Source organism: Struthio camelus, chromosome 12, assembly GCF_040807025.1.
Source record: "Struthio camelus isolate bStrCam1 chromosome 12, bStrCam1.hap1, whole genome shotgun sequence".
Taxonomy (NCBI): Eukaryota; Metazoa; Chordata; class Aves; order Struthioniformes; family Struthionidae; genus Struthio; species Struthio camelus.
The window spans coordinates 8,522,193-8,543,507 of NC_090953.1; the positions used below are offsets into that span (position 1 = coordinate 8,522,193).

Sequence of the window (21,315 nt, forward strand, 5' to 3'; positions counted from 1 at the left end):
TTATTCCCAAGGAACCATTGTGTCTCAGTAGAGACACAAAGATGCTGCTATTTGTTCTGAAGAAAATGTAAAAATAAATCCCTCCGCTGCCACCTGCACTTGGTCATTGAGAAGTAATGTACTGAGGAATAACATAAGTGTTTCCCTAGTTGGTTCCGTTAGTGATTGCGTTCTGTTTTACGCTTGATGGCCCTATGTGCTGAAAGACAGCAGGCCGCGAGATTTAGTCGGAATCTAACCTCCTTGGGTTTTCTTCAGTTACAGCCTAGAAGGCCTTGCTGGAGAGCCTGGTGAGAACAAGAAGCCCTCAGCAAGCTTGGAGGCGTCTCCTCTGAGTTCCAAGGACCTCCGACAAAGTCCGCTGGCCAGTGATGAGTGCGGGTCCTTGGTCTCGCTCACTGAAGAACTTGAGCAGGGGGAAATCAGAGACTATGATCACCAGGTAAAGCTGTCCAGCTATTGCTAGGTTTTTAGAAAAGTCTAAGTCAAAGTCATGAAAGGGTTTTTTCCCCAAGTGACTGACTGCAAGGGCTGTCAGCCAGCATATGTGCTCCTATTTAAGTCTTCATCTTTAACACAGGAGTATTCTACTTTGTTCAGATTTTCTACTTGGTTATTTGGGGGGTTGATGGGCTCAACCTTTAGGGTGGAGAATAAAGAACTTCCCAGTTTTCTTCCACTGATTGCCTGAAAATCATGGAAGAGTTTCTTAATCTCTAGTATGGATATAGTGATACTGTCAGTAAAGATGTTACGAGGCTTGAGCAATTAATGCTTTTGCAGCCTTTTGCAGATCTGAAGTACATACAAGTACCAGGCAGTAAGTTATCTGTTAAACTGTTCAGGTTTATTTGCATATTGTAGGAGAAAATAAAGATAATTTTGCTTTCATAGGCATAACTAAATCCAGAAGGCACGTTATTATTATAAGCAATAGTCAAGCAAAAGATTAATGGCATATTAAGCAAATTTAGTGTGATCTCTTCGGAGCAGAAGTTTATGACAGGTATTCAGGACAGATGGGCCTGAATAGTCTTAGAATCTCTGTCGTTTTGATTTTTTTTTTTTTTTTTAATTAAAGAAGCAATTGTACTGTTAAATGTCTTAAATACCCTGGATTTCTGAGCTTAATGGTTCGGCAGTAATGTTTTCTGGGTACATACCAGAATCGTTAGCCAGCTATAATATTTACCTAGCCGAGTTGCAGCCATCCATCAAGGCAGTAAATGGATTGACCAAGATCTGACTAGTAAAAGCTGATACGTCAGGACCCTTAGGTCATCTTATGCTTTGAGGGATGGCGTTTTTGGGAGCGCACTGTTGAGCGTCAGAATTTTTACCATGTTGAACCTCTTGCCTACATATAAGGAGAAGATGGAATCACAGGGATGATTTCAGTGGCCATCAGGCAATTAAGAACATACATTTTTTCAATATCCTGCAAGAGAAGGAAAGAGTTCATCTCTAGTTCTTCCATAATTAGTTGTCCTTCTCTTAAAAGACAAAACAAAATGCTGCATTTCACCTATACAAATCTGCTTCTATTTTTTGTGTTCCTCACCTTTCTCACCTATTACCTTATACTGGGGAAAATGCTCTTGATTGTTTAAATTTTCTGCTGCTTGACAGTGTGAATTTCAGTCAGCACGAGGCCTGAACTGTAGTCCATAATTGGTATGAAGTTGTTGTGCTTGACACGTTTGCTCAGTGTGATTATTTTCTGTTCCGCAGATGCATCAAAGATCACAGCCGCAAGGATTTCATTTCTGTGCTTCTGCTGTTTCTTCTCCACTGACCAAATCTATGTCTCTAATGGCAATTAGTAAACCAGTTCTGGACAGTGAGTAAACATGATTTTTCATTACCCTTATCCATTACATACAGTGTATTATTAAGCACCTCATCTCTTGCTACCTTCCCAAGGCAGAATTACTAGTATCCTCTCTTTCTTTCCTATGTTATCGTGAAATATAGATGTTTCATTATTGCATGGAATTGCGGGTAGATAGGCAAACCTTATTCCGTTTAGATCCTTATTTCCTTCTTCCCAGCATATCCCTGGTGTTATTAGTTCTGTTGTTTATTTTTTCTTTTCTTAATTAGGCTGATATCAAAACTATGATTTCTTAAGTTTGTTGTGGAAAAACTATATTTGAATTTCACATCTTTTCAGAATATCTTCCTCTCATACTGAGATAAATTCCACTTGAATTCTAACTCTCCTGCTTCTGGATTTTTGAAAGCTGAGCTATAGAAACTTGGGAATGCATGTCTTCGTTTCATTGAGGGAGCTTGTTGCTCTTTCTTTTGTTTGAAATAAATGTTTTGGGGCAGACAGGCATAATTTATCAAATCACGTTCCTGAAGAAAATAGTAAAAGATGATTAGGTGGAATTTTTCAATTTAGTTTAGCTTAATTTAAGCATCAACAGGCATTTAATTTTGCATCTTCACTGATTTGATTCTTTCAGTGGAAAGAGTCTTTCAAAAGGCTGCAGCTGGATGTGCTTAGGAAAGGACGTGTTGCACATGTTTTCATTTTCTTAATTATCAGCCAGAAAATGGATTTACTTTTTAGATCACGTCTCGTCAGTCAGTGATAGTCTCTGATCTTTTCCTCTTTATTACCATGCTGCTTTCTTGCAGTTATGTAGTGCGCATCTTTTGGCTGTTCCATGCAATTATGAGTGTGGGGCGGCACGACATGGTCTTGGGCTCGTGTTTATCTGTGTGCTGTGATTAGCGCTATTCCTCTTCCCCGCATGAATGAAAACGCTGGCCTTTTTTCACTTTTTCTTTTGGTCGGTAGACCAAGAATCTCTTGGTGCAGTTAGCAGGTGGGCAAAGGGTTTATTCGATGGTTGTATGTTTTCAGTGAGTTTTGTCATACAGATTCAATCTGGTGTTGTGCTTCTGAAATTAATGCCCAAAACATTAAATTTAATGGAAGCATCAGATGCAAATGGAGCTGTATTGAAAACTCAAAAGTTCTGCAAGGCTTAGCAGGGAAAGCTATGTTAAAGAAAGGCGTTTTAGTAATTTAGGAGGCTTGCTGGAAGAAGCTCACAGAGATTGGGCTTTGTAGGAGACACTTTTAAATTCTTTGTCCTCATTCTTCCATGATTAATAAGCATGTGGCCTAACGAATGTGACCCCAGCAACAGTAACCAAAACACTGGCAAACCTATCCTGTGAAAAGACCAGCTTTTGCTCTGTGTGATGGCGCACCCTCTCTCCTCCTTGTGCTGAAGGCCTTCATTATTTTTTTTTAAGCAGCCAATTTATTGGCATTGCTTCCAGTTGCTAACCAAACACTATAAATAACTCGACTAACTCCCCAAAAACAGACTCTCTCTGTGGTTAAGAGAGGCTGGCAGGCTGATGCTCCTCCTCCTGCTTGAGACTTTCCTTCAGGCTTACGGAGGGGGGTTTTACAGTGATGGCAGATTCGTGCCACCATCTTGGAACCAGATAGATTACAACTTTTCCACAGTTTTCCTGTCTCGTGACCCACAGTAAAAATGCCATTAAGACCCGAGTTGCTGGTAGACATTTTTTATTATCCCATCCTTCTCTTCTGGTGTCAGCCTAAACATGCTGATCTCTTTGCAGAGGAAGGAAAAAAGAGAAAGTATTAAGATGCAAGAATAAATCCTTGATGTATTGGAGATAAATTCTAGGAAAACTTTAATTGTCCGTGTTCCTTCATTCTGTTTGCATAATTTTATGGCAGGTGTTAAAAACAAACAAGCGAACAAAAATCCGTGACCCCTGCAAATATGTCTGAATGAGAAGGAAGCAACATGTTTTGCACAAAAGCTTGAAATTTTAATAAACCCAACTAAATAAATATGTGGAGGGCTTTCTCCTGTCTTTCCCATATATTGTTGTGTGTACTGAGATGGGAGCAGTTTCCAAGAACAGGTTTCTAACCCGCACTTCATTTGATGTCTCAGATGTTCCAAAAGAAGCTGTGGCCGTTCACAACTGCTAATCCTTTAGCATTTCCTAGAGGGAGATCACAAGAGTTGTTGACTAGAGCGCTCGGAAGACTGCTTTGGGCTCTGGAATTGCAAATTTCCAGTGTGGTGCATTGTTATAGAGCCAGGAACTGCTATAAATAAAACCACTGAAATAGAAGTTGAATTGAGCTGTGCTGGAGGACGTAGTTCTATTTACAGTAAAGTATTATTGTTCATCTTGACTTTTAGTCTAAATAGATACTAGACTACAGAAAAAAGAAAAGGGTGTTTCCAGTCATGTCCTGGGAGAGGAGAAGAGCTCTGGCGTAAAGACAGTCTGAACAAAACAGATATCTTGATCTTACTAAGAATTCTTCAATTTAAATGCCTTCCACTGGGTCTACCTCTAGGATTGTTCTGCATTAGGTGATGAAGTTGGAAAAGGGTGAACACAATTTTAGTCAAACCCTCTAGGAGTTTGGCATTTATGACTAACGGCTGAAGGAAAATTTCAGGAGAGCTTGCTTTGCGTTGCGTGTTTTGCATGAATGTTCCTCAGATAATATTTTTATATTCTGAATTCAGCTTTTATGGTAAGATATCAGCCATACAAAAACTTCTCTTTGTATGTGGCCAAAAGGACATGTTTGGGGTCACAGGCTGGAGGTTGACACCCCCGATGAAATGATGAGAAGGTTTTGGTAATACATCCTTCAGGCACCTCCATAAGAAGCTATGTGGCTTACCCGTATCATATATGTGCTGTAGACTCTTATAATGTAATAAAAATGTAAACACATCTGCTAGAGAATCAGACATGTTCTAAGAAAATATAAGGAGTAGCACTCAGTTAAATGTGTATTTATTGTATTAATATTCAGCTATGTAGCAATTTCAGTTAAAAGTAGAGTGTCTGGTAGGTTCCTACGTCTCTTTTCAGAGAAAACTGTACTTTTAAAGAATTATTGCAGCGGTGCTGCTATGTGAGCACTTCTCTTAAAAATAAACTACTTTTAAAAAGCAATTAAAGTAAACCTCTTCTAGTGCGCCAGGTTTTCAGGAGAGGCCACAAACAAATAGCTGGCATTTCTGCAAAGGTGCGTAGTATTAGCAGATAAATGTAATTTCAGATATTGAAATAAGCAGAAGACGGAGCAGTAACATATTCAAGAAAATACAATTGGACTAATTTTCATTATTCTGTTGCTAATGGGAGATGTTATGTCACAAACTGATTGCTGAGTTTAGCACTCTGGCTGGCAGACTCCTTACAGGCAAGGACTGAACAGATTGCAATTTCCCATATTTAGGCAGTTTCTTTAAAACAGGACTGTGAGTTTCAGCAGAAGGCAGTAGAAGAGATGCTCGTTTTTTCTGTTTTTTTGGGGGAAGAAAGGAAAGGAAGTTTAGGTCACATAGTTTGAAAGTTGGAAGCTTTGAAGGGCCTAACATGACCAAAATGGGATGTTTTTAGGGGTGAAAGTGGCAAGAACCTCTCCAGGTAAGTAAAGTCAACATTTCAGGAAAAGCATCCTAGCTATATCCAACAGCTTTGGCGTATCATTTAACTGAGGAAAGCACCGTTAAACAAGTATCTTGAGTTGTTCTAGTTTGATCCCCTGGCAGTTATTTCAGTGAAACAGATGTCATTTAACGAGGGATCCACTAAATTCTTGGTTTGGGAGAATAACTGTTCACGTGCAAGTCTTCATTAAGAGTTCCTATAAGGAGACGCCAGCAAAGATAAGGAGAGCCTTGAACCTAGAGTTACGCATGCAATGAAACGTGCATCCTCTGAAATCTGCACATTCTGAATTCTTTGTTGCTTGTGCCTTTTCTGAAGCCAGCTGCTTTGGAGGCATTTCTTTTGCTTTGGTTTTAGTTTGCTTTGGCTGCTTTTCTCTCCTTTCTGTTATTAAATGTGTTTTCAAGCATGCTCTAATGTCTGCTGTTAACCCACTTCTCAGCCCCGGGACGGACTCGACCATCCAGACGAATCTCCTTCTCCTTCAGCATCTCTCCGCTCATTCCTAAGTCTAAAACTCTCTTTTCTATTGGCTCTTCTTCCAGTGATGAGGAGGAGGAGTTGGATAGTAAGTAATCGTTTTCTATGCATTGCAGCCAGTATGGGTGAAAGCAAGGAGAAATCTGTGTTTCTGCTTTAAACCTTTCAATTTTACCTTGCAAGCATTAAACTAACTGCTCTATTGCATGATGTCTAACAGCATTATCACTTGTATGTGAGTGCTAACTAAGGGCAGAATAAAAGGATTATAATCCCAAATTTTTTGTACCTCAGCACCCTCCTGTCCCATTTGGTTAGTTTTGGTCTTTATTCATTTGGTGAATGTTATCCTCCGCTGTTGCAGTTGTGATATTGTCATTATCTTTTCATTATAAGCAAAATAATTGTCTTGAAATTATTGCAGTACACGGAGTTAAGAGATGACAGAGATCCTTGCCCTCCATATGCAAGAGAACATTGCTTGGTGGGAGCAGGAGAAGAAGAGAGAAGCCCTGATATTAAATTCTGAGAATCTTGATTACAACTTCACAGTTGCCCTATTGAGCAAAAAAGCATACATTGCAGCCAAGCACCTTCAAGGTGTTCAATATCTTAAGTCTAGATGATATAATTAGAATAATTTTATTATGTAAGAAAGTGTTACATGGTGGCATTTTTTCCTGATGCAAACTCTATTGCTAAGCAGAAAGCCAAGTAAAGCAGAAGCTTGAGTCAGAATCATTTACCCTCCTCCTTTTTTTTTTTTTTGAATAGGCACATAAAAGATACTGACAATGCTTCCTGTTTCTTCAATATATTTTGTTAGAATGTTGACATAAACCAGAAAGAGTGACTCTTGAAAGAGAAAATTCAGGATGGCTGTATTGGTTCAAATAAAAGATTTGTAAGGAAACCTGCCCCCATCCCGGTGCCCATATTAGGATGGGGGATGTTCCTTTCCAGTCCTGCAGGTTTTGGTAGCTTCCCTAACTGAACAAAACTCCGCACCATCCACTCTGCATACCTGTTGTAGGTATCTAAATACTTCTCCTTTCCATCCCCTTTCTTGACTGCGCGTTTGCTCCTTGCTACAAGAAAGTCTTCTGCTCTTCTTGGGTGTCCTATGAGCTATCCTAGTATATAAGCTCCTTCCACCTCCCCCCTTCCCCTTTGCTTTGTCTCTTTCCTCGGCTTTTAACAAAACTTATAATTCATGTTCCCCACAAAGTGTATCACAAACAGCTATACATTGATGTCACGCTGTCATGACAGTAAAAAGTATTTTTATCTAAACCTTTTAGTTGATTTGTTTCATTTTTTTTAATTTTATCCTGTAATCATCCCACCACTTGGCAAATCCGAATAGTTCAGGTTGTAACAATTTTTTCAGGTGTTTCTATTAGCCAATACTTACCTTCTTTTCCTGAACAGTGCTGCTGTTACTGATGAGCATTTAGTGATGTCTGATATTGTCTCAGACAAAAATGTTGCCTTGTTTACATGTGTTTTATGCCCTCATATTTGAGGATGTTGTGGTGACTTTATATAAGGTTGGTTTAGCCACAGCTATTCATAAGATGCTTTGACAATGGGCATTTTTTGCATAATAATCCCAGACTTTTTTTTTTTTTCATGTCTTCAGTGTTCGTTTCTCATAAGAGAGTAGATAGATTTGCCTTGAGATTAAGCAAGTATTTCAGTTATCTTTCCTCAACGTCTCCATGCCCCAGCTTCTTCTCTGGAGTATGGAGAATTAGTGACACTTTGATATCATCTGATATTTAAGATGCAGATTTCAGATGGCCTGACAAGCCAGGCTGTGCATTTTGGAAGATGGTAGATGGTTATTATCAAGCCTTTGGATTTCTTGGCACCCAAAAGTTTAATTACTGCCAGAATTAGGGAGCTGCAAGCTGGTTTTTTGTTTGCAGTCTGCTAGTCCTGCTGCTTCTTTTTTCATAAAGAACCTTGATGAATTAGTTCAAGTCCAACTACGATGTGAAATAATTTTGTGGGTAGTACTTAAATGATGTTCAAATAACAACAGCAAAATTTGGCCGCTAAGTCAGAATCGTTGGACATACGTAGCAGGCCTGGATTTCCTACGGAATTAACTGCTTTTGTGGGCTATGAGATCTAGCCATGGATCAGTTTTCGTATTTCAGTTTTGATCCTGGTAGTGAGAGGAAACATAGAAATTAAGGAACTAAACCTTCCTTGCCCCCTCCCACCGAAAAAATCTAGAAGGTGAGAAAATACACTCTTTTCTGTGCTAATCTTTATGGGTTTTGTAGCTGGTAGCGAAATGTTGGTCATATGATGTTATACTGTAGCCTCAAATTCAAAACCATACAAAGGCTTTCACCTTGATTAATGTCTGTGTCTGTTTTGCCTGTCAGTGTCAAGAATCCCCCATTTCTAAGATAAAACACTTATCGCAGCAAAAGATAAATAGTCCCTAATTGAAGTTCCCATGCAATGTACTTTCTCAAGGTGCTAAAAAAGAGTCACGAACAACAAATTATTATGACTCTTGATTCAGGGTTCTTTTGTTTTTCTCGCGTTGTTAACTGCAAAGAAACAAAAAGATTTGTGAAATGCTACTTAGGTGGTAGACAATGTAAGAGAAACCCAGCATAAACATGAAACCGAATATGCTTCATTCGATATTTGTTACAGTATTACTAACCGATGTCTTTGGGATAGATTGTTAATTAGATGACAGATTTAGCAAGGAGCACATTAATAGAGATCTCTGCGGAAGCCTAAGAAAGCGATCGGTCATGCTGCTTCTTGTGCTTCAGATATGATTGCAAATAGTGCTTGTAGTAAGATTTTTTTGAAGGCGTGACAAGCCCACTTGCTCCAGAGAGAATCTTCTCTCCTCTGGATTATTTGTTTCCTGATTTTTCCGTGTTCTTTGATGGTACTGGGAAGTGCTATCAGCTACCTAATCTGCTCCAAATGTGTTATGCAAGCAGGTTTCTTGTGGTTTAAAGAGAAATGGTGTCATTGGCAGGGCTTCAGCTGCATGTAGAAAGTCATACTTTCCTCAAGCAGAGTTTTGGGCAACTAAGCTCTAAGTCTGTAATGTTTTATGGAAAACGGAATAAGGCTTTCCTTGTTTCTCTTACTCTTTATGAAGTGCTTCAGGATTTTGATGGGAAAATGAGCTACAATTTTATCAAGGAAAAAAAAAATATACGTGAAACCCGGATGTGTTGAACGATAGATTCTTTCTATTGGTGCATAAATAAAAGTGTTGTGGCAGAATGATTCTCATGTATACCTATAGTCATTAAATTGGCAGTTCTGAATCGTGTTCCCTGGTTTACTGGCAAAGATAGCAGATTCACATCCTCTGCTTAGCAGCTGATGAATGATGACAATTGTAAGCAGTCTTTCACCTCAGCGTCTAATTGGAAATAACCTAAGGATATGGGGAACAGTCTTTCTCCTGATCACATGATATCTATTCTAAACACTCACTCCTGATAAACGTTTTCCCTTCTTCTTTAGCTGTCCAAGTGTAAAAACTATGTTTTTAAAACTAGTGAGCTAAGATTGCAATCTAACGTTTCACCTCCCATCCCTCCAGCTTTTCCAGCTACACGACAGTTCAGCGGCCCCAGCAGCTCCTCAGTTCACAGGTACAGTATTCTGGTGATGCCGTTACCTTCTCTGTTGGAACTCTTGCAGTATGCCCAGATTTTGAAGACCAAAAGCGTTCCTAGCTCCAGTGGTCTTCGGCTGCATTTGCAAGTGTCAAGATTTGTGAATATCCGTCCCATATGTCTGAAAGCTAAAGAACATTTTATATCATAGAATATGCAAGAATGTGCCCCTATTCAGGGGCTTATCTCTAACAATGAATAAGTCTTTAAGACTTTGTGCTTATTCACGGATAATAAAATTTCAGATTATCTATTATTAAACTGTATTAGTTCACCAGGAGTTATGCTGTGTAATGTAAGAAGTAGTTGTTACTCCCTTTGGTTAACTCTGTCTATATTCTTATAACGAAGGCAAAAATGATCATGTTTTTGTATGTTCCCTTTCATCCTTGCAAGCTGTAGCAAGGAGATAGTCTTTGTGACGGGTGATGGCATTAAAAGCTCTTCTCTGCCTGTGGAGGAGGGTCAACATTTGTGGCACCAACGGAGCTGGGTGTCTGGTGTCTGCCTTACCTTCTCGTGTCACTTCTGATAGTTTCAGCTTTGTGTCTTAGCTAGGACGCTCTTGATCTGTGTTCAGTGCCGTTTTCCCCTCCCTGACTTCATTTGTCTTTCTGTCATTTTGCTTTTGGTTTGCATTTTATTTCGTGTTGGAGGACTGTGACCTTTTCTTTAACGAGAGTACCTTCCTCTGTATTTTCTTGTTCTTCCATAGCAGCTGAGGAGATTGTAAGCTGGTGCCTGTAGAAAATGAGGCAGAAAGGATCTGATGTGCCTGAAATCGCTAAATTAATACAAATAACCAATGTTCTTTATTATTTACTACTGGTATTTTTTCTCTCTCAAGAGAGGCTTTACATACAGTGTGATTTCTTTTAAAGATACTGCCTTTTTTCAGCTTTCACTATCTATCTTTCCCGGGAAAGACATCTCTGTTTAAAAGGTGTATGCATGTCTATCCCTTTCCAAGTATGAAATATAGTAGACACTGATAATTAAATGCTGAGACTGATGGTATATGTGCAATTTTGCTAGGTTGGCTGTCTAAATAAGAAAATGCTGACAGCAAGTTAGTAGTTATTTGGCCACTGGAGCAGCAGAGGGTGCTATATGACCTGGACTGAGAATGAAGATTACTTAAAAGCAGATAACACATATCTTGAAACATGTGATAAGCAACTTGATTGGCATTTTGTCTTTACTTTACCATCTTTGTATAATTCCATAAAGGAGCACGTGAGTTTGTTGGATAATAAAAATGCATTCATCCTTTTAAAAAGCATCAATTCATTTAATAGATACTTCAGGAGAAAAAAACAAACCAACCTCTCTCTTTTTGGTTTTAGCATATCTGAAGAGAGCACCAGTGTCCCCTCTGGTAAAGGTGGAACAAAAGTCAGTCGCACCTTCAGCTACCTCAGGAATAAAATGTCCAGCAGCAAGAAGAGCAAAGTAAGTGGTATTTGTAACTTGTATAGCCGCGCTGTTGGTACTTTTCTCCGTATAAAATTCCTTACTCGACTCAGAAGTGTCTGCGACAGTCCTCCTGCAAGTCTCCAAGCGCTTGCAGCCTCTGTACTCCCAATTCCTGTGGCTCCCCGTAGCACGTGCAAGTTCTCAGTACGCAGCCTGTAGAGCAACTGAGACATGAAGAAGAAATGTTCCTCTATCACCTTGGGGTAAAACAAGGAGATTTTTGTAAAAGATAAAAAAAAATAGAAAATACTCCTAGGTATTTATTTGTAGACTTTCAAACTTTTTTGGCTGTTCTAGCATGGATTGGGAGAGTTACAGAGGTAAAAGCACAGATGGTCATGGCAGGAGTCACATAGGACCCGAAGTCTCTGCCGTGCACCAGCCCTCTGCCATCAGCAAATAATTGTGAAATTCATTGCCAAAGTGTGTGTTTCATCTCTATCTCATGTCTGTTTTTTTATGGAAGCTTGCCACCTACTATATGAGCTATTCAAAAAATACCTGTAGGTAGCTGAGATCAGTTCTAGATTTCAATGTGTTTCCTTAGGGTGGTATTTATGTTTTTGTCTCACTTTCTTTTTCTAATTTTCCTCCTTCCTGTCTTCCTTTTGTAAAGGGGGAATTTTCTGTATGGTAATAGGGAACAGCAGCATGAGAAGTTTTAGCACCCCAAAGTTAGAATGTATCAGATTTGAAGTTTCATGTGCAGTGTTTTTGCCCATCCGTAGAATCATGCTTGCATCGTTATAGAGGATGGATTGCGCTCTGCGATGAATTACGGTTTTGCAGTGATTGATGGGCCTAATTATTACAGAACCAGAGGAGTATAATAAAACGAGGACAAGAGCTGTAAGGAAAAATTAGATTTGAAGGGTGTATTGTGTTTCCCTTTTCTTTTTACCTTTCGCACAATGTTCCTGCGCGCTGCTGGAGAAGTTGCTCAGACCATGACCTTTATAGATGGCCAATATTTATATTTTCCCATTTTTTGGAAGCAGTCCTTGAAACTGTAGGGTTTCATTTGCTGAAGTGTTAAGCACTGAGCAGCACAACTGAATTTCCTGGGAACAGCACTGAGTGCAGGAATTGTTACATTATTGCTAAATACTTTAAAAAAAAAACCCAAGTGTTTATTTCCTTAGATGGACCCTTCAAAATTAATCTGTTCTAGGGAATTTTTATTTCGTTGCATTTTTTACTTGAATCTCACTTCTGTTTACCATGTTTAAAGGACAGGAGATAAATGCCACCTTACCTCACAGTGTACCGTGTGTATTAAATAGTTAACTGATATATGGATGCTATGCTGGTTAATGCTATTGGAAAGCCCCTGAGAAATGTAACTGCATATTCTGAGCAAAATTTGAATAGCGAGCAGGACACAAGATATGGGGATACAAGTGAGTACTGTGGCTATCACAGAATAAGGATTGGATGAAGGGTATATGTGTGGGAGCAGTCGCGTTTTATCTGCGCAAGCAAACTTGGTTTTAGGATTTCCCGATGTAAGCACTTGCTGTTTCAGCCTTAATGTTCCTTTAACAGAGCTAGTTTTGTGTAATGTCATGGCACAGCTACTTTTCGATACACGTTTTTTGAAAATCGCGTCCCCTTGCAGCCTGGTATCCGGTGTAATGAGATGAGTGATCACAACGTACAGCTCCTCTGTATGGATGCAGCTTCAAAGAATGCATGCCGGAGGTATCAACACTTCCGAGCTGCTGCTGATAAGCTTTTAAGATGATGCTATTCTCTACTGTAAAGCACAATGTGAAAAAATCTATTTACATTGAAACCTCTGTGCAAACCACTAGCAAGAAGCTGTGGAAGATTGTGCCATGCCTGTTAACAAGATCTGTTAGCTGGTTGGTTCTTGCACTTGGGATGTGTAACCTCTAAAGCAGGAACTGGATGTACATAACAGATTGTGTTGGGAGAGGCAAGAAAACACGACAAACGTACGCTGAGATATTTGCTCCGCCTTTGTCAGTTAAATAGGTGCTGCCTGTTTAATTTCAGTAGTTTCATGATTATATCTGAAAGCGTTGATTAAACCAGAGTCACTCCGAAATCCCGGCCATGATATGCACGACAAAAATTGCAGCACATAGTAGTTTTGATGTTTTTACTAACCAGCAAAGCCTAATATTATCCAAACTAAATCTTCTTTTTTTTCCCCCTCTGTGGAGTGCTTGTGTTGCATACGTTTTAGAGCTTGAGTTATATATTTAAATAATTTGACCTAAAAATTCTTGGGAACGCTGAATTCACAGAAGCATTATGACAGATAAAACCTGTAAGAGTTAAAAAAAACCAAAAAACAACCAAAAAACCCTTGTAAGAGGATGTTTGTTGAACAGGAAGTTAGTTTCTGCTACTGTCTGGGCTGTTAGAGAGAAAGAGAGGCTTCAAGTCCTTTCCAACTAAGTTTCACTTTTCCCCAGCCTGGCTTCAGAAATGCATAGCTTTCTACAATTAACTGTAAAATAAAGTGCATTAGAGAATACTCCTAATGGCAGTGACTCTTTAAAAATATAAAGAGGCTTGTTAAAAAAAAAAAAGAGAGAGAAAGAAAAGATGTATGAAGTATTAGCTATAGAGTGGGGACTACTGATTCACGTTTGTGTGAATTTACTGATATCTAGTGGGCACTTGATGTTGCTCGGGGATTAGTCAGGGACCCGCACTTCAAATCAGCAGCATGCGCTGATTCACATATATGTGAAGTCTAAAACATGCTGTTCCTGTCAATTAGAAAAAAAAAATACTCTTCTTCTTCATTTTGGTAGAGAGCTTCAGGGAAATGATGACAGAAAATTTGCCTAGAATGAGTAATTTCTCTTTTCCTTGACTTGCGCAGTCAGTAGACAGTTTTATACCACCAACGACGTTTTGGTACATCCTATGCGTTTTGAGTGTTAGGAAGCGCTAGGAGACAGCGAGTGTTTGTCAGCTGGAGGGCAGGAGCAGTGTAAATACGTGAAACCTCTCAGTCTGGGAAATCCGCTGCCGCGCTGCATTTACTGAAGTATTACATAGCAACACCGAGGTATGTTAAAATTCACTTTTTGTGTATCCCGACCCTCGCGGAGGGTTTGTTTTCGTAATCTCTCAGCCTATTACATTTGCAGCCTCGTATTTGCTTGCGACTTGTCAAATATAAACCCCATCCTTTCCCACCTGTATTTTTTTTTTTTTTTTAGCAGTCAAAGCTAGGGTAGAGTAGGATGAGAGCAGCAGCAAGATCATCTTCAAGGAAGTCGGCAGCCCACAGCCCGCCCGCTCTTTTGCTCAACACCTCTCCACGGCATCCCCCCACCTCCCCCGGCAGTCGGTCAGGGCTGTCACGATGGGCTAGTTCTCAGGGAGAACAGCTCTCCTGCCTCCGGGGGAAGGATGTCGATAAAATGGAATAAATTTGGCGAAGTGCCCCAAATCACAGTGAAGCTAGTAGGACTTAAGCATTGGGAGGTAAGAGCTTAACGGTTGTTTCTTCGTGGGAGCCGATGCTGCAGTACGTGGTCAGTTATTTTAGGCCATGAAACCAAGTTGCTTTACCGGTAATGGCTGTTTTTACACGTTGCTGGGAGTTTTTTAATATTCAGCTCAGATGCCCAGTGAAGTGAGGCTTCAAATCATGCTGGCAGTTCTTATAGAGCAGGAATATGTTTTTATTTTTACATGAGAAACAAAAAAAAAAAAAAAAGCTCCAGGAACTGTCATAGCAAAAAATATCTCATTTTGAGGCATTGCATTTCAGTGGTGTTGTCACCGAAACTGGCGTCCTACAAATGAAGCTTACTGTTTGCCCCTTGAAGGTGGTACACCATTTCCTGATTCTTGCTGCAGTCATTTAGCTTTAATTACAGTATTTTTACAGTGATTTTCTGAAGGATGGTTATTATTCCAGATTTTAGAATTACTGGACTTTGTGGTAAGCATCAGGTATGTTTAAAGTATAGGCTAGTAAATCTCCTTTCAGCGTTTTCAGTACAAGAGTCACAGGATGTGCCTTGAACGTAGGGTGGTCTTTTCTCCTGGGGGTCTGAGCTTCTCCAATCCTGGCAGTGGAGCAAACTCCAGGTGTCAGTTTGGTACCACCTGCCAAGAACTAAGCTTCAGAGCTTTAGTTCTTGAGTCCTTTCAGACAAGACTTGGTTAACCTCGTGCAGGTCAGTGGTTGCATGGAGCTTTGTGTCAGATGGTCACAGGATCCTGGTCCAAGCTGATGGTTCAGGGAGGCATCTCTGTGCCACAGACAAGACTCTTAGTTGCAGGTTTTCAACTTCAGACAAGATTGTTCCTTCCTGCAATCATGTTTTCACTTATTTGCTGAACAAAATAGAAGTTGGGGCCAGTAAATAAAGTAGTATTTTTGTTTATAAGGCTTTGCAGGGAAAGACTGATAGTGGCTTTTCTCCTGAGGTTTGGTGGGAGAAGGAAGACTTACAATGAGTTGCTAATGATTTGTGTCATCAAAGGTTCAAAAGTTTCTCCCCTGGGACCTGCAGAACTCATTACTTCCTGTAAATGCTTCTTGGCAGTTGCTCCCATAGGCTGCTCTGCCCCTCTCTGATATTTGGGCTTCTGCTGCAGCAATATTTAGCAATGGGCGCATGGTGTATAATTAACAAAATGCAGAGATAAACTCACAGAAGCTTTGGCTAATTTCTGATTAAGCTTCTCTTTCAGATGCCGAAAAGTCCTCAGTTAGTTAAAATACGAATTTGGAGGCCAATTGTATGAAGGGCGCGTTGGTAGGGTGGGACATATAAAGACAAGGAGTTATTAATATTCAAATTTGAAGATTTTTGGTGGAGTTTCCTGTAGAAATCGTGTGATAGACTTTACGCTTGAGCAACCACTAAATCCATGGAATATTGCAGGAGACATTTTCAGATTTTAATATTTAGCACATTTCTATCTCAAGGAAAGAGAGACGATGTGGAGTTTGCAGGACTCAGTTTGAGGTTACTATTATAAGCTTCAGACTGTACATGAGGGAGCAGCGTAATCTTGCTGAACCTGGTGTGTCTCTGGGACAGGTAGACAAGACCTCTGCTAAAAATCAGGGAAGCCGGCTGTGCTTCTTCAGTGCAAAGACTGCTGAGCTCCCCAGGGGTTGAAATGTGGCTTCCGGAAGACAAGATAAACTTTTATGGTGTTGCTGTTGTTCCTCTGCCTTTCTGTGATGCCATATTTCGCGAGTTTGTGAAAGATCATTTCCCCCAAAAGAGTATTAGCTTCACATAGTCACTTGAGGTTGCATGATACTGTTAACTGCTAAAAAAGACAGTCCCCATTAGTCACAAGGAAGGATGAGGGGGTAATATTCTGGCAGCACTGCTGTACTACAGTCATAGAAAGTCTTGCTTTCTCCATTAAAAATTCAGTCTCAAAACATGAGTCATACATGTTGGCCTTAAACATTAATTCTGTGTTGAAAAGTTTGACATAAGTTGTTTCAATTTAACAAAATTCTTTGAAAGTGTCAAAGACATTGATTTAGAGCCCAGGAAAAGAGACTACGTGAGTCATTAACCCAAGCAAATATGGGCAGACAAGGTGGAAGAAAAGAGTTGCCTTCAGAACAGATTCAGTTTAGTCTCTGCTTGTAAGATACCTGTGTAGAAGGCTCTGGGAATCATTACTATGTTAATCCAGTACTGTTAGGGCCATAAACTTGATTTCTTTAGCAGAGCTGTGTAGACACATGACTATTGTTCAGGTGTGCGCAGATCGATATTGTCATAGTGCCGAAGGCAAACACTGAAGAATTTGTAACTAGAGAATTGACCTCTCCAAAGTAACAAAGCTTTTGTTCATTTTCTCATAGCAGGAAAAAGAGAAAGAGAAAGAGAAGACTAAAGAGAAAGACAAGGATTCCAAGGAGAAGGAAAAAGACAAGAAGCTGCTGAACGGGCATCTCTTCACTGCAACCTCTGTTGTAGCCCAAGCAACCTGTTACCACTGTATGAAACCTTTCAATAAGGATTCGTACTACTGTGCAAGTAAGTCTTTTTTTTTTTTCCTTTTCCTCTTTGTGTTTCATTAAATCTGACACGGGAAATGTGAATCTTATGCTTTATTTTTCTCACATTTGAAGAACTGTGATTTGAGGAGAGAGGGAAACTTCTGAGGTAATGCTCCATGCGTTACTGTCCTGCAGCCTCCTCGTGAGCCTGGTTTGATCTGCTCCGCAGTACTGCGTCCTGCAACGTTTTCTTCTCCTGTGTGTTGAGCTGTGTCAGGCGTTATGGCTTGGGGCTAAGATGCTTCGTTAGGAAAGATAGTAGACAGAGAAAGCCAGTGGGGATCATGGCTCTTATATCCACTGAGGAAGAAAACATCCCGTCCATCCATAGTGTATTGCTTTATCTACTTCAGCTCTCTGAGATACTGCTTCAGTGAGCCCTCAGTGAGAGCAGCATGATATAAAAAGAAAATATCCGCTGTTTTCTCCCTTGTATATGAAGTCGCATCACAGATCAAATGGTAACTAACTACCTGTACGCGTGTGAATTACGTGTAGTACGCTGTAGGCAGCACACCCAGGCGCAGCAGAGGGTTTCTATTGGACGTGGTGATTTTGTTCTTGGTTTTTTAGCAGACAGTTACTTGCGTATCTGTAACACCATCAGGTCAGTAGGCTTTGTGTGGTCAAGACCAGAAGAGTAGCTCTTTTACATAGAGAGCCAAAACTGCACGATATGTAGAGGCAAAATGTCTTTTTTCTGCTGCAGCTCAGGACACTCCATTTCTGACAATGGGTTATATTTTTTTTCTCCCCTCACTGGCAGAGAGCAGGAGTTTTGTGCAGGGCACTCTCCAGGCTGAAGCAGAGGGCTCAGTCTCTGTTTGTTAATTCTGGTAGATGACCAGTGTATAAAACATCTCAAGCGAGGACAGGAAGGAGCAGCTAGCTGAATCCCCACAGGCAGCTTTGCATGTCCTGAAAGAGAGAGATTTCAGCAAAGTTGTTTGCGTAAGGCATGCTCTGCGTTCACCTGGTGGGAAGTGGAAAACATTAACAACTGCAAGCTCCTTTTCCCCGCTCTGTGTTTTTCAAACATTCTCAAACCGTTTAGAAAATCAAATATATCCTCATTATCTCTTTATATCCTGAAGAGGTGAGATACTCCTACAAAGTCATGTAGCAGCACATGCTTGAATGTAGACATTCTTTCCTTATTTTCCAAGGTACAACAGAAAGTTACAAGTTTTCTGCATTGACCGGAAAATGAATGTCTCAAAGAAAGTTGGTCTGGGCCCAGACTGTTGTTAAGCTAGAATCTGAGAGTGGTCTGTTCTCTCGTTGCATCTTAAAATCATCTGTTGAATGCCTTGGACGTGACTAATAACCAGCAGCAGACGCTCTGTTGTTCTCAGGCTCTTGTAGACTGCTAGAGTGTTTCTGCAGGAGCGGCCATGTGTTCCTGCCACCGTCACTGCTCGGTCTCGCCTATGGATGACGTCTTCTTTATGCCTTTCAAAGCACTGGATCAATTGAAATCAATGTCTCAACTTTGCAGTTACACCCCCAGCTTCCTGAAACAGCTATTTAACTCTGAAAGACTCGGCATGCCCAAAAACAAATGGGCAAACAAAAAACCCTGCTTTGTTAACAGCTCTGGCTGTTCTTTTTTGTATTCAAGGACTCAGAAAAAGAACTTTTTGTTTTTAATTATTAATATTAATGATATAGAGGAAGCGGAGAAACTTCCTGGTGAAGAGTTGGGTGAATTATATCCCTGAAACCATCTTTTTTTTTTTTTTTTTTTAATCTAAAGTATGCCATGATAACTACAAAAATGTTTTATCAGTAAATGGTTTGTATTAAGGACTTGACTTCAGGTTTTCAAGGCTTGCATTTGAATTTAATGATACTGAAACATCTCCCTGGCTCTTTTAACGTGATTTTAGTGTTAGGCATCAGAACTGAGTTCTTGATCACTTTTCAGATCAAACAAGGAAGAGGGACGTTTGTGGGGTTTGTGGTTTTCTTGCATGCACAGGAAGTTGTGAGACATGTACAGAATAGCAATGCCCTGTGCGCTTACCCTTACCTCTCTCAAAATATCAGAACAGTTGCAAGTTTTTATTAAGCAGGCTATTATTAATTTGATAAATTTTAATGATGTGAGAATATTTTGTTGATTTGGGCTTGGAATGTTTTCCTTTCATTTAATATTTCTTTTAAAGGTAATTTAGAGCTATATATTTACAATATAATGTACACTTAAAATATAATTCATGAACTGTATTAACATCTGTTTTCAGGAATGATTAGAAATGCCAGGCTTTCTTGGAGTTACCTGATCTCATTTGAATGCCTTTGAATAGTGATTTTTTTTTTTTTTTCCTGTCAGAGAGTTAATACTGCAAACCCAGTTACAGGTTATTAACAGGAAAGAAAAAAAAACCCACAGTTCTTTTGATCTTCTTTGAAAACTCTGACTCTGAGAAATCTACTGGGATAGATCATTGGCAGACTCAGGGTATTAGGAAAAAGAAATTAAGGGTTTTTTTTATAGCATATGTGCAGCGAAAGCTGATGTTAAAGCATAATGCTCTTTGCATTGGTGTGTGTTTTGTTTTCAGGCCAAAATCAGTGATGTGAGTGTAGTTTTCAGCAGGCAAGAGCCTGCTTCACAACTACAGTTACCTGGCGGACGCTCCTGTTACTTTTTCTGATAATCTTGTAGTGCAGTAATAGATGAAAAAGATCCTGTCTGTGATGTGTCTAAGTTCAAGTAAATTAATTTTCCTGTCCTTTTCCTGCCTTCTGGATCCCATAATACATGTCTTGATAAGAAAGATATTAGTGTTTTCAGAGAAAATAGTGGGACTATAGCTGGTTTCTGTTTCTGCCTCCTCCTGCTTCCCCCTTACTTTTCTTGCAGAGGAATAAAAACACCTTTGCTTTTGTTTTGTTTTCACGCAAGACCCTAACAGCTCTACCTTGCCTTGATTTTTAAAGAGAATTTCCTGTTAAAATCCGTGCAGAAATGTTGTTAATAAGCAAAGGGCACATATTACCCTGGAAAGCGGCGTGTTTGTCATTGTCTCTAGCTACCAGTATAAACTGCACCGGTGACTGAAAGTTGTAAATCTCAGTTAGGCAAGACAGCAGTTCAAAATGCAAATGGCAAATACTGACCTGTTTTCTGTGTTGTGTTTTGTTTTGTTGTGTTTTGCTCGTGACAGACTGCAATGCAATTGTTCACAAAGGCTGTAAGGAGAGTTTTGCCTCTTGTGCCAAGGTCAAAATGAAGGTAAGAGATGCCGTCTGCTGTATTGAAGGAGAGCCCTGTCTAAACGACAGAGGGTGCAGATACACGACACCTTCCACTGTATTGTGCAAAGCTTTCCAGCTTGTCGGGAAGGACCAGACCCTGTGCTATAGTGAATAATTCCTCCTAGACTCCTGAAATTCATCGTACTTAGGCAGCTCGTAGATTAATTTTGTTACCCCTCTTGACAGCTGAAAAAATAGAAACTAAAAGCTGACTTTCTTGAAACGGGGGCAGGTTTAGATTGGTGTTGGAGAGTGAATGAGAATGCAGCAGCCGCGGTGAGCGTGTTAAGTAGGCGTGCTGTTTATGTGAGGTTTATGTTCATGTGTGTCAAGAACAGAATCATGCTCGCCCCAGATGTGAGGGATCTCTTCTGCAGTATGGCTCTCCAAGCTAGCACAACTGTGAATCAATAATCAATACAGTTATGAGGAGAATTAGAAAATCTCCTCTATGACTTTTAGTTGTTCTCTTTAGTAATGTCAATCCTTTTTCTTTCCATTTTACTATTTATTGCACATTTGTCCCTCTGTGATTTTGCCTGTTTCACTGATGGCAACTACTGCAGCTGATGAGGGTTTTAATGCCGTCTGTATGTACCCAAGGACTAATCTGTTCTGAGAGGATTCAGAAAAACATTGCTTTTTAATTTTAGCTAGGTGGTACAGCCTCATGGGGAAAGGGAGGAGAAGTTACCGTGAATTTCCTTTTTCTTTCAGCCACAGAAAGGGATGCTGCAGGCACATGATACCTCTTCATTACCCACAGTAACCATGAGAAACAAAAGTAAGTAAGCTTCTCTTCCCTCTGTGTTGGTGGTGGTCTCTAGCTGCTGTTCTTAACTGTTATGACCAGCTAATATTGCATGTTATGAAAGACAAACCTTTAATAATACAGGGATG

At 39.9% G+C, this 21,315-nt stretch overlaps 1 protein-coding gene across 12 annotated transcripts in view; it reads left to right on the top strand.

Moving 5' to 3' along the window:
• The window catches only part of AKAP13 (A-kinase anchoring protein 13), a 237,025-nt gene that overhangs the window by 189,825 nt on the left and 25,885 nt on the right, over positions 1-21,315 (top strand). For all 12 annotated transcript variants that reach the window (XM_068957951.1, XM_068957954.1, XM_068957945.1 and 9 more), the window contains 7 exons: positions 259-442; positions 1,732-1,840; positions 9,566-9,617; positions 10,988-11,093; positions 16,954-17,128; positions 20,325-20,392; positions 21,133-21,199. In XM_068957951.1, coding sequence (XP_068814052.1) covers positions 259-442; positions 1,732-1,840; positions 9,566-9,617; positions 10,988-11,093; positions 16,954-17,128; positions 20,325-20,392; positions 21,133-21,199 — 761 coding nt within the window. The remainder of the gene's footprint in view (positions 1-258; positions 443-1,731; positions 1,841-9,565; positions 9,618-10,987; positions 11,094-16,953; positions 17,129-20,324; positions 20,393-21,132; positions 21,200-21,315) is intronic.